The following is a 15,431-nucleotide window of genomic DNA, read 5'->3' on the forward strand; positions in this document are numbered from 1 at the left end:
TAAAAAAGTGCTTAGAATAAGCCAAAAAAAAAAAAAAGTTGGGTAGCTTATTTTCACGTTTTTTTCTTCGTGTAGCTTATTAATTATGCTGAAGGTTTTTTAGAATAATTTTAAAATCTTTTATTTTTTAAAGTGAATGATACATTCAAATTGCTTTTAAAATTAAATTAAATAATAGGTGAAATAATAATAAAATATATTAAAGCATGACGTTAATTTAAGATAGTTTGAAATGTTATTAATCAGATGTAGGGATTTTTGCTATGATGATTTTGTTATTAGTTTTAGGTTTATGCCTAACGCAGAAGAGCACCCATTAACTTTAAATCCTGCATCCGCCATCAAGCCCAAAAGAGATAGAATATTTGAAAAGAAATATTCTGAATATTTTATGCATTACTACTGAAGTATTAAGGCTTTGAAATTTACTCCTGAAGTAGTAAATACTATGCAGTTTACTCCCGAAGTAGTAAAACTCTGCAACTTACTCCCGAAGTACTAAGACTCTGAATTCCATTCCTGAAGCAGTAGGACTCTTGAAATCTACTCCAAAAATAGTACATATCTGAAATTGAAGTCTCTCGAAGAGGTTATATATGATAGCTCCATTTATACTAGAACGTAGCAATTGTTGTGATCGGAAATAAATTGTAGTAAACACATGAAGTTTACTAGCAATAAAAATGGTTATCATATTGAGACTACAAATGATGGGAAGATTAAATATCTCCAAGTTATTTACGTGTAGGAAACACATATGTGAAACGTTACTCGAGCATGATGAGGTCACATGCCACAATAAACCAGAAGCTTATTGATATAAAGATTCATGTTATAGTAAACCAGAAGTTTACTAAAATAAATAAAACTCGTTATGGTAAACTTGAAGTTTACTAGTACAGATAATTTTATCAGTTGACATGACCGTTTTGGTCGTCCTGATTCAATGACGATGTGCTAATTGAGTATTCATAATATATTGAAGAACTGGAAGATTCTTCGATATTTTTTTTGTGTTGCTTGTTCTCCCGATATGTGATCATACCAGCTAATGTTGGGACTGAATCCCCTAAATTCTGAAAAATATAAAAGATGAATATGGGCCCGGTTACCTGCAATGTGAAATAGATGCATCTATGAGACGGTCACATGAACGTTTATTGTTTACTGGCAGTTTGACATTTGCGAAGTTGCTTGCTCAAAATCATCGAGTTGGAAGCACAATTTTTAGAATATGTAATCAAGACAATTCATCTTGATAATGCTGGTTTATATCTAAGCTGGTTTGGCATTGGATGCCTCCATAATATAGCTAAACCATTGCTTATGAGAACAGAGCTTCAGATGTTGGTCTGAGATATGATATATTGCATACAACGACACTTGTATGCTTCAAACCAATAAATTATGATAAATTCTCCCTTCATAATTGGTTCAGGGTCAGGAACTAGATATTTCCATCTTATAGCTTTTGATGTGCGGTATATGATTAATGGATATACCATGATGCACACAGATGAATTTCCCCAAAAAAAATGGGGATATGTGTTTGTTTTTCTAACATAAGGGGGAGAGAATATGCAACTAAGAAATATATTGTGAGTTAACATCATTATGATCCTCAGATAATTCAAGTCAAATGCTGGAAGCATTTTTGACCTAACTATTTCATCTTTCATCTGCAAAATGCTCTTAATGTCCCTGAAGGACACAGTCTACAACATGCATGGAGCATGGTAGACTAATCGGTTCCAAATGTAATAACCAATGAAAAGGGTAAGGAGCAAATGATTTAAAGGATCATAATAAGGAGGCAATGTGCTCTTGAAGAGCCTACGACATACCACTTCATGAAATCTTATGGGAGGTTCAGGTACCTGAAACTAATGAAGTGATGAGATTTCAGTAAGTTATGTCAAATTGCGAACCGATACAAAATAATCTCTCGTCGATGATATATTTGATACAATATGGCGCGCAATATTGTACAACATTGTGAGGATCTGAGTTCTACGTCTCTTAAAGCATACTGACGTAAAAATAACTACCAAGTGATGTGATACATCTTGGTAAGTGTAAACTTTATTGGACCTGCAGTCCAGATATTACATGTTCTTGGGGAACTTGGTCACAATCCTTATATGGATTAAATCAGATAAGATGAATATGATTTAATCACCTTAGTTAATATTCATTGACGAATGGAACAAAGATAATCATGTTTACCCTTGTCTCTTTATGATAATCAGAACCTTTCATATTATTGTGCAAGTTGATAACTTGAATATTATTGGAGCTCTTGAAGAGATTCCAAAAGTAGTAGATTATCTGCTAAAAGATGTTGAAATGAGAAAATTATATTGGTCCTGAAGTACCATATATTTGTGCAAATGATGCATTTAAATATCTTACTATGACTATGTACATGATATAGTTTCACTCCTACGTGGAGATATTGAAGTAAGATCAATTGCATATTGCAAATGAAAGCCCTAACATGAATGTGTTTATCCTAAAAAATATTGTCAACTGTTTTGGATATGCAAGGAATTCATCTGATCGACATAAGAGTTCGATCTAGATATGTTATTTATTTTCATTAAGGATTACTGTCATACCATGTTATCTTACATGATAGTCAAATCATAGAGAGATAACAACAGTTTATAAAGCAAGTCGAGAATGTACTTGGTGTAACTGTAACAACACTATATGACACGATGCAACTCTATCTAAGGAATGAAGATACAGATCATCAACCAGTTCGTCGAATGATCATTTGACATATCTGATCACAAATGCTCTACCGACCTCAAAATATGATAAGTTGCTATACAAGATCGGAGTGTATCCTCTTCAAGAGCGATGCTTTAATCAAGGAGAGTAAAATCCGCATTGTACTCTTTTTTTCCTTAGCCAAGGTTTTGTCCCATTTGGGTTTTCATGGTAAGGTTTTTAATGAGGCAACTAGTAAAGCATATTACCATATATGTGTACTCTTTTTCCTTGTAGGATTTTTCCCACTGGGTTTTTCCTAGTAAGGTTTTAACGAGGCACATTATCTATTAATGAACATCCAAGGGGGAGTGTTATAAATACACTGTATTAGGGATGTCCATTCAAATACACGATTTCCTGGATAAGCTTGCAATTGGATAAACGTGCAATTAAGCAGGCAGGTTGCTAGCAGCTCCCTGAAAAGCCTTGTAGCAACTTCCTTGGGCTTGCAATCAAGCAGACAGCTTGCGAGTAGCTCAAGCAGGTAGCTTGCAAATAGCTCGAACAAGCAGCTTGTCAGCAGCTTCTGAAAAGCCTCGCAAAGAGCTTCCTGAAAAACCTCACACTGCTTCTTTTCTTCTATAAATAAGAAGTTACTTCAGTTCATTTGTACATTAAATGAAAGAGCAATAAAATTTCTCTCACTCTCCCCCAACTTCTTTGGCTATATTTTTGGTTGTCGTGTACTTTTATTATTATTTCATAACATGATGTGGTTCAGCAGAGGAAATTAAATTAAAGAAGTATAATAAAAAGCATCTTTTACTCTTGTAGTTGGAAAATCATTGGCAGGGGCGGCTCAATGATTTATGTGACCTAAAGCGAGACTTCACCCAGAGGCCTCTAATAGGACAAAAGAGTGGAAATCCCTTTAAGTTTTTCGGTGAAAGAAAAATATTCATATATAACTTTATTCCAAATTAATATTTTTAGCTTTTTGAAATGTCAAATTATTAAAAATTTGTTTATAATCTCTTTCTTCCAATAGTTCGTTGTTGATAATATAGTTAATCTATTGATTTTCTTGAAGATATCTGTAGATTTCTCACCAACTGCTTCTTCTTCTTCTTCTTGAATTTTATTATTGTCTAACGCAATCATATCACTAATTAATTCATCTATAATAAATTCTCTCATATTTTTTATTGTAGAATTTTATTTTTTCTTCAAAGTTATCAAGGGCTTCATTTTAAGATCATATCAAAGTTTAAATCTTTCTCCTTTTTTTTTTTTTGGAGTTTTAAATATCCGGATTTCATACTTTCTTAGTTGACATATTTAAACTCTAAAAAATAACTAAAAATACAATATATACTATGAAGAAAAAATATATAAAATAAAAAATTTTGAATTGAAAATAACAAAATATAGCACAATCAAACCTGGTTCGGCAAATGTAAAACTTGATATTATTTCACTGCTTGAGTACTCTTGATGCAACGCTAGAATTTAAGAAAAGAATAAAAGAACTAGCAATTGATAACTTTTCAAAGAAAAACAAGACTTGAAATCTGGGTAATTAGAGAATGAAGAAACACCAAATTGAAATATAAAAAAGTAAAAGTGAATACAATTAGAAAGAAAAAAAGTAATAACGGATACAATTAATGGGGCTTGTGTTAATTACTCTCTCCGTTCATTTTTACTTGTCATGTTTTCACTTTCATGCTGTTTAAGAAATAATGATTAAGAAAAGTATTTTACCACAATACTCCTATTAAATTGTGTATAATTGTGTTGAAGTTGGGAAAATGATTTGAAATAAGTAATAAATGCTAAGGGTAAAACATGAAATTTTTTTTATCTTACATTGATATGTAAAAATTGACAAGTAAAAATAAAAATCTATAAGGACAAGTAAAAGTGAGCGGAGGGAGTATGATTGAACATAAATGAGGAAAGCGGACTATTTAGAGCCCGTTTGGATTGGCTTATAAGTTGCTTATAAGCTGTTTTCAGCTTTTTTGAGTGTTTGGTTTGGCGAAATTAAAGTCATTTGTCTTAAAATAAGCAAAAAAAAATAATTAGACCGTTTTGGCTTATCTTATCTTAAGTAGCTCATGTTTAAAAACGAACTTATAAAAAAAAAATAAGTTAATTACCCCAACTTATATTTTTTTACTTATGCCCCGTTTCCGCATTATAAGCGAGTTTTTTAAGCGCATAAAAAACAGGCTCTTACATGTAAAGTTAGGAGACAGATATCCAAAAATCTATTTTACTTCCCAATTGTACTTTTAATTGTTTTTTTTTTTTTTTTTTTTAATAACACGTAATACCTATTACAGGAAAATTTGGGGCCCCTATAATGGTGAGGCCCAAAGCGGCTGCTTTGGCTGCTTTACTATTGGGCCGGCCCTGATCATTGGTTTGCAATATACTATATGTATAATGTGACTTTGTTTTATGTGTTCTCTGATACGCTAATCTGTTGTTATTTGAAAGAAGAAAACATTTTTTCGACGTTGAATTGTAAACTTATGCCAAGTTTCCCATTGAACCAATTATTAAAGCCTTGAAAATTCAGCCCCAGTGACGATATTTGACCACTTCTCTCAATTTTAACTCATTTCTCTCACGTTAAGAAATATTTATACTAAAAAATTAAAGAAGATAACATTAAAAACAAAGGTATTTAATGTCAGATGGTTGACAAATCAAATTTAAGAAAATGAGTTTAACTTAGAATATATACTGACACAATTTTACAATATCATATCACCGAAAAAACACACACATATTTATATATACTAAATCTTCACAAAAGTGAAATTTGAAATTTTAAAATAAGATGAATTACGTAAAAAAAAATTACACTGTTCGAGCGCGACTAGTTCCATAGCTTGGCGGGGTCCATTCCATTACATCACAAAACTTTACGAGTATTACTACTTTTCTCTGGCTGCGGTTGCATGCTGAGCAAGAAAAAAATAATATTCAATGCAAGAAAATTTCAAATGTTTTTTGCTGCTCTGAAATCCAATTTAATTGAATAAAGACATATTTTTCAGGCGTGTTTAATTTTCATGACTTGATTAAACTCTGTCCTTGTTACTTGTTTCCCAGAATTTTCTTCAATTTTTTCATTGAATCTTTCTTCATTTAATAAGTCAATTCTTTAATTTGACCGTTTAAGTCACCAAGTCTCTAAAACTGAGGCCTATAAATATGTTATCTTCTACATTGCAATGGCATATCATAAAACTAGTTCAATATTCTCCTACAATACCTTTATAAGTTAAACAACTTTGTCCAAGCCTTCTAGCTCTTCAATAGTAAGATTATTGATTTAGAATCAGTTTCCAATACCGTCTATTTGGTTATAGTATCAATTATTTTAGAATTATTTTATTAGAATAAGTCATCAAAAAATGGAGAGAAAAACATCTCAAATCCAACCTCCAACCTATGGAGATTTGATCACTATTCTTAGCATTGACGGAGGTGGCATTCGAGGAGTTATTCCGGCTACCATTCTCAGTTTTCTTGAATCCCAACTTCAGGTCAATTTTCTTTTATACACATAAATATTATACATCATGATCCATCAGTTCCTCTTTTACGACTTTAATTTTTGCATGCATGGCAAATAAAACAGCTAGTATTAAATTTGCAGGAGTTGGATGGAAAAGATGCAAGACTGGCAGATTACTTTGACGTGATTGCTGGAACGAGTACCGGTGGCCTTGTGACGGCCATGCTAACGGCTCCGGACGAAAATAATCGTCCACTTTATGCAGCCAAAGATATTACTCCATTCTACTTAGATCATTGTCCAAAGATTTTCCCCCAAAAGAAGTGGTACGTACATATTTATATAATTTTCGCTTTAATTGGAGTTTTATATACAACAATATACAAGTTCTTCACTGTTACAACAATATTAACTCTTTATGTAGTCGGTTAAATTGAATTGATCGTGTACAAATATAAACCAAATTATACAATTTTAATTGCTGAATTCACAAACATGCAGTGGTTGGTTTGCTTCTATTGGAAACATGCTGCAAGCTCTAGTAGGACCAAAATATGATGGTAAGTACCTGCATGAGGTTGTCAAGGAGAAGCTGAAAGATACTCGTCTTAGCAACACTGTAACCAACGTTGTCATTCCCACTTTTGATATCAAGAAATTGCAACCTACCATTTTCTCCACTTATGAGGTATACATAAATTCAATTTATATATACTAACAGTAAAAAATTCTTTTACACTTTCATTAGTTAACGTGTACTTCGTAATTTTATTTTTAAGTTTTATTACCAAATGGAATGTAATCTCGATTTTTTGATACAGACGAAACGATCTGCATGTTATGATGCAAAGATGTCCGATGTTTGTATCAGTACTTCAGCAGCTCCAACTTATCTTCCTGCTCATTATTTCAAAGTTGAAGATGGCAAAGGCAATGTTAGAGAACATCATCTCATTGATGGTGGCGTTTCTGCAAATAATCCTGTAAGAATTTAATACATATATATTGATACTTAAAAAAAAAAAAAAAAACTATATCAGTTTATTTTAATTTGACATATGTTTAGCAAGTTATGTGTCATGAGTCATGACGTTACTAATTTTGAGAAAACACTAAAAATATATTGGCATATGTATTTTTCAGGGTTTGGTTGCACTATCAGAAGTGAGCAAAGAAATATTAAAGGACAATCCAGATTTCTTCCCTATAAAACCCATGGATTATGGGCGTTTCCTTGTAATATCAATAGGGACAGGATCTGCAAAATGGGAACAAAAATATAATTCATCCATGGCAGCCAAATGGGGTATTGTTGATTGGTTATTTCACAAAGGTTCCACACCATTAGTCGAAGTATTCACACAGTCAAGTGCTGATATGGTGGATTATCATAATTCTATTGTTTTTCAAGCTCTTCACTGTGAAAATAGTTACCTTCGAATTCAAGTACGTATTTTTTTTTTGGTCTTGTCGTCTTTTTTTTTTTTTTTTTGATGGGTAGTGGTTGATTAATAAAACATTTTCTTTATTGAAACTAATTAACAGGATGATGGACTGAGTGGAACAGAAGCTTCAGTGGATGTAGCTACAAAGGAAAATTTGAAGAGGCTAGTGGAAATAGGGAAAAATTTATTGAAGAAGCCACTTTCAAGGGTAAATTTGGAAACAGGTTTGACAGAACCAATTCCTAAAGGAGGAAATAACGAGGAAGCCCTTAAAAGGTATATCATCAGAATTTTAATTTGATACTACGTTGGCTCTTTGAGAAAAAAGTTAAATGTATGTGAAACATTTTAGACAAAATGGTGTTAGAAAAACCCTCCCTTGTTCTTTTGTGACTATGTTGATATATTAAAGACAGATATAACCATATATACATTAACAATTTTATTTTTTTTGTATTATCAATGTATTTTAGCTAGTCTTACTGTCATATTGTCTAAGTTGTTAGAAGTTATACATTGTTATGTTTATGTCATAAGTTAACTCATTAAAATGTTTCGTTTGGTGATAGGTTTGCGACAATATTGGTCAATGAAAGAAGACTTCGTGAGTCAAGGTCGCCACTTGTCACGAAAGTCTCGAAGTAATGCAGTCATCAAGAAGATCCTAATTCCTACATAGACAAATTAAGTTTAAGTTAATGTAATATATATTATCAGTGTAAATTTCCTAGCTATATTCCCGACGAAATTTCTTATTTTAGGAGGAATATTAGGTATAGGGAAGTACTTTATGAAATTCGATTTATTTATTTGTTGTACTAGTACTAGTGTAAAATGTATTCATCATCATTCATATATACACATATGTGATATATGTAAATTATCCGTTCTTTAATAGTATCTACGTAATTCTTTGTATAAAAATAAAGTCTTACTCACAACATTCTTTATTGTCTGCTAAAAGTTCAGTAATTAAAAATCATGTTAAAATCACGTTTTCGTAATGGGTATAAAACTTTCGGGTAAAATGTACATGTGACGTGTTTTTTGTTTTTTCCTTCCTACATTTTCGAAACTCAACATTGAAACGTTTATTATTGTAAAATTTAAATAATTAGCTCACTACTAGAAATTAGACTTCTAGCGGCAGCTAAAGTCATTATAGAAACGGGAAAAGTCAGCCAACATCAAAACTAGATCTACCGTTGAAGTTACGAGTTTAGTGAAATTTAGTAGTTTTGATCAAATTATATATTTGTGTTAAGAAGTTTACTTAATATGTATAAATTATAACAAATCTGAACCCAATAAAGAAACAAAATTGTGATTCATATTTCATTAAATTAAATTTTGAATTCGTCCCCGGTGAAATGTAGTGACAAAAACTCATTTTTGTGCTAACTCTAGCTAGTCGCAACAAAAGGGGATAGAAGTTTTGGACCAGTACTACAACTAATAATGACTTGTTTCACTTCGTCTGTTGTAGATAAATAAAGCTTCAAAACGTCACCCCATTCCAAGGTAAAATAATAGCTAAAGAACTTTGGTTTTCTGTATTTTCGATGTGTTTATTGAGATAACATGTTCTCCTTACTTCACAAAGAATATGTTCTGCTAATCATATATATATATATAAAAGCAGGCCAAAGGCCCGCTGACGTGGCATCACAGAATCACAGAATTTCTATTTATCTATTTTTACAAAATTTTGAGGGGAAAAAAATAATTTTACACCCATAAAAATACAACCCACCAATTACACACACCTCTTCGGCCCTCGCAACCCCGCAAACTATGGCAAGGATTATTAAAACGATAACCCATCTCCCTAATTCCCCATCACACCCGCTGATCTCTTCTTGCTATTCTGCCGCTTCTTTGCAGCATCAATCTCCAGACAATGTACAAACTATTCTGCCGCCGTCCCTCGCGCTACGAACAAAACGCGACACCCCTCCCTGTTCTGGCCAACATCTGCCTGCTTCAGCAATTTTTGCAAGAAAGATCTACGCCAACTTCTCTTTGCTTCTTCTTCACGGCGAAAAAAAACATCTAACTTACCCAGGTATGCGACTTTACCTTTCACAATCACAACCAATTTCTTCTACTTTTGTAGCATCAACTATTTTCATGTACATTTCATCAGACTCCTTTCGTTTACTAAAAGCTCACTCACTCCCACATCTTTTGAAATATAACTCAATAGCGGTTTAAGACTTTTCACCGTTGGATAAATTGTTCTTTGTAATTTGGTGAGGAAAACTGCATCCTCTTGCCTTTCGCATATGCACAACTATGCCAGTTCTGACAAAGTTCTTTATCCAGGCTAAGAAAATTGTTTCAACAATGATTTTGAAGATAGAATGCGGTGGTCTATTGACCAGGTAACTTTCTCAATTAAGATTGCCACCTCACATTTTGGTCTTTGTACTTCAAAAGAGGTAACTTTTCACTGGCTAGCTTTAAGTTTAGAGTGTCTATGTATGCAAGTATTTCTTCCGCTCTATATTGATCAGTATGCCTTAAGCACGGAAAGGATAAGTGCTAAAAAGGGCCTTAGCATTTTTAAGGATTACAAAGACCAAAAGAGAGAATAAGAAGGAGGTTGCACTTCTGTAATAGAGATGGAAAAAGAATTGGAAAGAGTGAAATTCACTAATTTAGGGGTGAATGCAATGAAACAGAGCTGGGTATTCTTTTTCTAGGTCTCGCGTGTTATATCTTTGTTAGTTTCCACAGATTTGGGTGTTTTCTGAATTTTCCAGTTCGCATTTTGACCAAAATTTGAATCTATAAAGCAGCCTTCCTTGTAAAGCAGTGTCGGTGCTTCTGGTTAAACGTGATACCAAAGCATAGGTTGGAAAATTGTGTTTTACGTTATAATGGTTGCCGCCTTAATAGCTGATCCCTTATCGTCCACACGCATTACATTCTTGAACTCCATATCCGCCTATCTGTAGTGCTAAAAGTGAATATGCTTGGATTGTAGTTTGAAGTGTAACATATTGTTGCATATGATAATTTTTTTCTAAGACACTTAATTTATGTGATCGACAGTACCATTTAGCGAATGATTCTCAATGACTATCTTGCTTCTTAGTAGCACATTTAGAGATCACTGTATTGAAATTTGTGCAATGTACTGTCAAATTACGATAAATATGGTTTGGAGATAAAAAAAATGAGGTTCTTTGTAGCTCTAGCATCTATTGTCTTTTGAAAATTGGCCAGATTTATGTCTTTGCATGGTAAAACGTAGCGAGCGCATGAACAGTATTCCGTCTAAGACAACTAGAGGCCAACTTTTAGGGACATCTGTGATAAATCTTGCAGATTTTGGACTAATTGACGAGGTTGTATCTACTTACACTCCACCTAACTGCAAGAAGAGTTCTCAGAGCTCCGACCAACCAGTTCTGTTTGTTAACATACATCCTACTGAGAGGCGGGCCAGGTCAAATTCATACAAGTTAGTGCAGGGAAAGAACTATCCATAGAAAAGAATGGACAAATATCTGTTGTAGATTCAGTGAAAGAAAAAAATGAGGATGACTATGAGATCAAATCACTGCTCTCACAAATCATGACAATTTAGACATAAACATAATATTCCTTCACGGTTCACGGCAGTAATTTTATTTCATACTCATGTTAATACAAACTCACAGTGGTTGTGTATATGCTCTGAGAGTGACAAATAGGGGTTTTGAGCTTCCTTTAACCTAGCACTTTCTTTTTAAAGTCTCTCCCTATTTCATTTTACAATAATGAAAGCATAAGGAACAAACTGTAGGAAAGTTTCGAAGATGTTGCTGCCACGACCACCGAAGAAGCTTGGAATCAGAGACATTTTTCCAAATTTGAAAATTTAGTTTAAGAAAATAGAAACAGAGGATGTATTAAGCTTGAAATTTTGCTTTTGATTTTACTGTTTGAATTTGCATGAAGATTTTCTGATGATGAACCAGAGAAGCTGTAATGATATTTATATTGAGGCGTATCGAAAAAGAAGATGAATTTATGCAATTCGAGGTACCTAGGATGTCTTTCAGTTGAAAAAGAGGCTTCTACACTATTCGACATAATTTTTCTATAATTATTTTAACACTTTTTAACTACTGTTGCATCTCGAACAGACTGGAAAGGAGTACTAGGAATGTCATTTTTTTTCATTATAACCACTCAGTTTAATATGGTTTTTTATTACCTCCATTCTTTCTTCTTCTTTTTCCACATGTTTCTTAATTTGCCCCACGTGAGAAGATAGTCCTGATATATCAAGACTACTAACCTTTATACACTCTTCATTGGTGACATAGAGTATCAATTGTCGCATTTAATTTTTATCTTAGTCACTCTATCTTAGTAATTTCTTATACAGTTCTGGTTGGTGATTCAGATTGTATATCAGCAAGATATGTCCCTACCACTTCTCTTGCTTTATGGCCTTGCAGGATATGAAGGTCTCCAATTTTTGTCACATTTTTTTAACTCCTTTTAACCGTTTCAATTGGACTATAATTTCTTATATATATATACGTTCATGTACTTGTGGAAACAGCCTCTTGCAGAAATGCAAGGTAAGGCTGCGTACAATAGACCCTTGTGGTCCGGCCCTTCCCCGGACCCCGCGCATAGCGGGAGCTTAGTGCACCGGGCTGCCCTTTATATACGTTCATGTACTTATACCTTCAATTTTTTTCTTTAGAATGTTCATTCTCATACTTTATATCCAACTAGGTAATTTCCGCCAAGAAATGATCAGTATCTTTAAGGTAGTCATGACATTGAACGTGCCATCTCAAATGATGAAAATCCACCTCTATATATCTTCTTCCATTACTAATAAGCCTTTGATAAAATAATTTGCCTAGACTGTGTGCTTGCCTCTCTTGTCTCTTCTAACACTAATTCTTTGCATAATGCAAACTGAAGGCATACAGCATCCAAAGAAGTGGCCATTATTATTTGGAGGGTGCAGCCATTTCAGGTGATATTTTGAATCTTTCTAATGAGGATGTGAACAGTCCAATGGGTGCCCTCATAAGTAAGTGATCCTTTGCATTTTATGTGACTTCCTCTATTTAACAGATTTGCGCTTGCAATCAATTCCGGAAGTCAATAAATATGGTTAATGTGCTTGGTATGTTAAAATCAACAAGAAACATGACTACAATAATCACATAGATCAAGAACACCTATAAAGTAATATAATACGCGAAAAGAAGGTGCGTACCTTTGTCCGCCATAGCAACGCAAAATTGAAGACGAACTAGGCTGAGTCTTCCTCCCCTTAAGCTTAAAACGGCTGACACTTTTATGGGAATACGTTTTAGGGTAAGCTAGGAGAGGGGACCTAGCCTCATATTTATAGGCTTAAAAGCCTTAACCTAGTGGGCCTCCCCATTACAGGCTCACCAGTCTACAACAGGCCTACACTATTGCCAGACCACACCTATTGCATGAAACGACAAGGGCCCGTCATGGAATCCACATAAATAAACGACCTCTGTCTTATCCACCAACTATTAATATTCAGCCCGTTTTTGCTAAAACGTAATAATAAGTTAATGTTAAGTCCACATATACTAAATAATTCTAACATTCTCCCACTTGGACAACATTAACTTAATTATAAAAAATTGGATTTTTTTTTTTTTTTAATAAAAATGACTCTCAGGCTAAATAGACAGTGGCCATAAACATATAGTGGTGGAGCGTTGTTTCCATCATGGTCTAGTCAAACAAAACTATCAATGCCGAAATGCAGCAGTACTTGCATCACTCAACGATACAAGACTAGTCCACAATCACTAACACTGAAGTTCTGCAGACACAAACCCAAAGGTGTGGTAGTGTAGCAAGAAATAGCCAACATGGACTCCAAATCAAGGCTATTTCATTGTCAGTCCTTCAAACGATTTTTCATATCATGTACGCTTTAAATCAACATGCGCACCATCAAAAAAACCGTCACCGCGATTTTCTGTTACAACATGTGAGCACTAAAACAACATGTGCTCCACCAGAAAATCTTAATTTTCAAGGCTCAACATGTGCAACATATTATATCGTGCAACAGCCAAGAAAACTCACAAAGCATGAATAATATACTATGTATGTCTCCAAAAAGATCCAACAAAACAACAACATGATCTTATCAACATGAGACATAACCAACACATAAGACAAATTAAGATAATAAATCAACATTAAAATGAGCATCATAATAATCAACAACATAAATGATAACAAAATCCACCATAGCATAAATGTCTCAAAGAGATAATATCATCATAAGCCTCGAAAAAATAGGGTAAAGAGTCTAATAAGGAATAAAAAATAACAATATTGAATACTCTCACTAACCTAACAAATCAAATGACTCAACAACGCCCATGTTATCAACATGCTGCTTAAAAACTACGGGTCTCAATCCCTTAGTTAGTGGATCAGCAAGCATCAAATCAGTAGATATATGTTCAATCACAATATCCTCCCCTTTAACCATATCTCGTACAGCTAGATATTTTATTTCCATGTGCTTAGAAGCTGAAGATGATTTGTTATTCTTCGAGTAAAACACAGCTGCCCTGTTGTCACAATAAATCTTTAAGGGTCTAGAGATGGAATCAACTATCATAAGTCCCGAAATAAATTTTTTAAGCCAAATGGCTTGCGTAGCTGCTCCATAACAAGCTACAAACTCTGCTTGCATAGTCGAAGATGCTATAAGGGTCTGCTTCACACTCTTCCAAGATATTGCACCCCCTGCTAACATGAAGATAAAACCAGAAGTAGACCTTAAATTGTCAGGGCATCCGCCAAAGTCTGAGTCTGAGTAACCAATCACCTCAAGATCATCAACTTTTCTGTACACTAACATATAATCTCTAGTCTTCTTCAAATACCTCATTACTTTCTTAGCAGCAGCCCAATGGCTTCTCTCTGGATTAGACTGATAACGCCCAAGAGCATTGACAATGAAGGCAATGTTAGGACGAGTGCAAACCTGTGCATACATAAGGCTCCCTACAACACTTGAATAAGGCACATCTTTCATATACTCTTTCTCTAGATCGTTTTTGGGGCATAAGTCTAGACTTAATTTGTCACCTTTTACAACAGGGACATCTCCAGCCTTACAGTTTTCCATATGAAATCTGCTCAAAATACGATCAATAGAGGCCTTTTGTGAAAGTCCCAATAACTTACGTGACCTATCTCGTCGAATTTCAATACCCAGAACAAAAGATGCCTCTCCCAAGTCTTTCATATCAAATACTTTATTTAATGACTGCTTAGTTTCATGAAGCAGTCCTAAATTATTACTTGCAAGTAAAATATCATTAACATAAAGAGTGAGAATGATGAACTTACTCCCACTGATCTTGAGGTAGATGCAATGATCAATCTTGTTTTCCACAAAGCCCATAGAAGTGACAATTTCCTCGAACTTCAAATACCATCGCCGAGAAGCTTGCTTCAGTCCATAGATAGACTTCTTCAACTTACACACTAGATGCTCATCACCTATACCAACAAAACCTTGAGGTTGTTCCATGTAAACCTCTTCATTAAGATCACCATTCAGAAAAGCTGTTTTTACATCTATCTGATGCAATTCTAGATCGAAATGGGCTACCAGTGCCATAATGATCCTAAAAGAATCCTTAGATGACACAGGTGAAAATGTTTCATTGTAATCAACCCCTTCTCGCTGTGTAAACCCC

General features: G+C 33.9%; 1 protein-coding gene across 1 annotated transcript; it reads left to right on the forward strand.

Annotated features, from left to right (window-relative positions):
- The first annotated feature begins 5,982 nt into the window (after positions 1-5,982).
- Positions 5,983-8,572, forward strand: LOC132035313 (patatin-like protein 2). The gene is made up of 7 exons (XM_059425584.1): positions 5,983-6,281; positions 6,395-6,579; positions 6,755-6,941; positions 7,075-7,236; positions 7,397-7,699; positions 7,799-7,974; positions 8,268-8,572. Exons 1-7 carry the CDS (start codon positions 6,150-6,152, stop codon positions 8,341-8,343), a joined length of 1,221 nt encoding a protein of 406 aa, XP_059281567.1. The 5' UTR covers positions 5,983-6,149; the 3' UTR covers positions 8,344-8,572.
- Positions 8,573-15,431: the final 6,859 nt, after the last annotated feature.

The sequence above is a fragment of the Lycium ferocissimum genome, chromosome 10 (assembly GCF_029784015.1).
Source record: "Lycium ferocissimum isolate CSIRO_LF1 chromosome 10, AGI_CSIRO_Lferr_CH_V1, whole genome shotgun sequence".
Lineage (NCBI taxonomy): Eukaryota > Viridiplantae > Streptophyta > Magnoliopsida > Solanales > Solanaceae > Lycium > Lycium ferocissimum.

Excerpts from the sequence above, each read along its gene's own strand:
- LOC132035313 (XM_059425584.1), top strand. The coding sequence starts at position 6,150 with ATGGAGAGAAAAACATCTCAAATCCAACCTCCAACCTATGGAGATTTG. Across the intron at positions 6,580-6,754 it reads ATTTTCCCCCAAAAGAAGTG|TGGTTGGTTTGCTTCTATTG; the intron begins GTACGTACATAT and ends ACAAACATGCAG. Across the intron at positions 7,700-7,798 it reads ATAGTTACCTTCGAATTCAA|GATGATGGACTGAGTGGAAC; the intron begins GTACGTATTTTT and ends ACTAATTAACAG.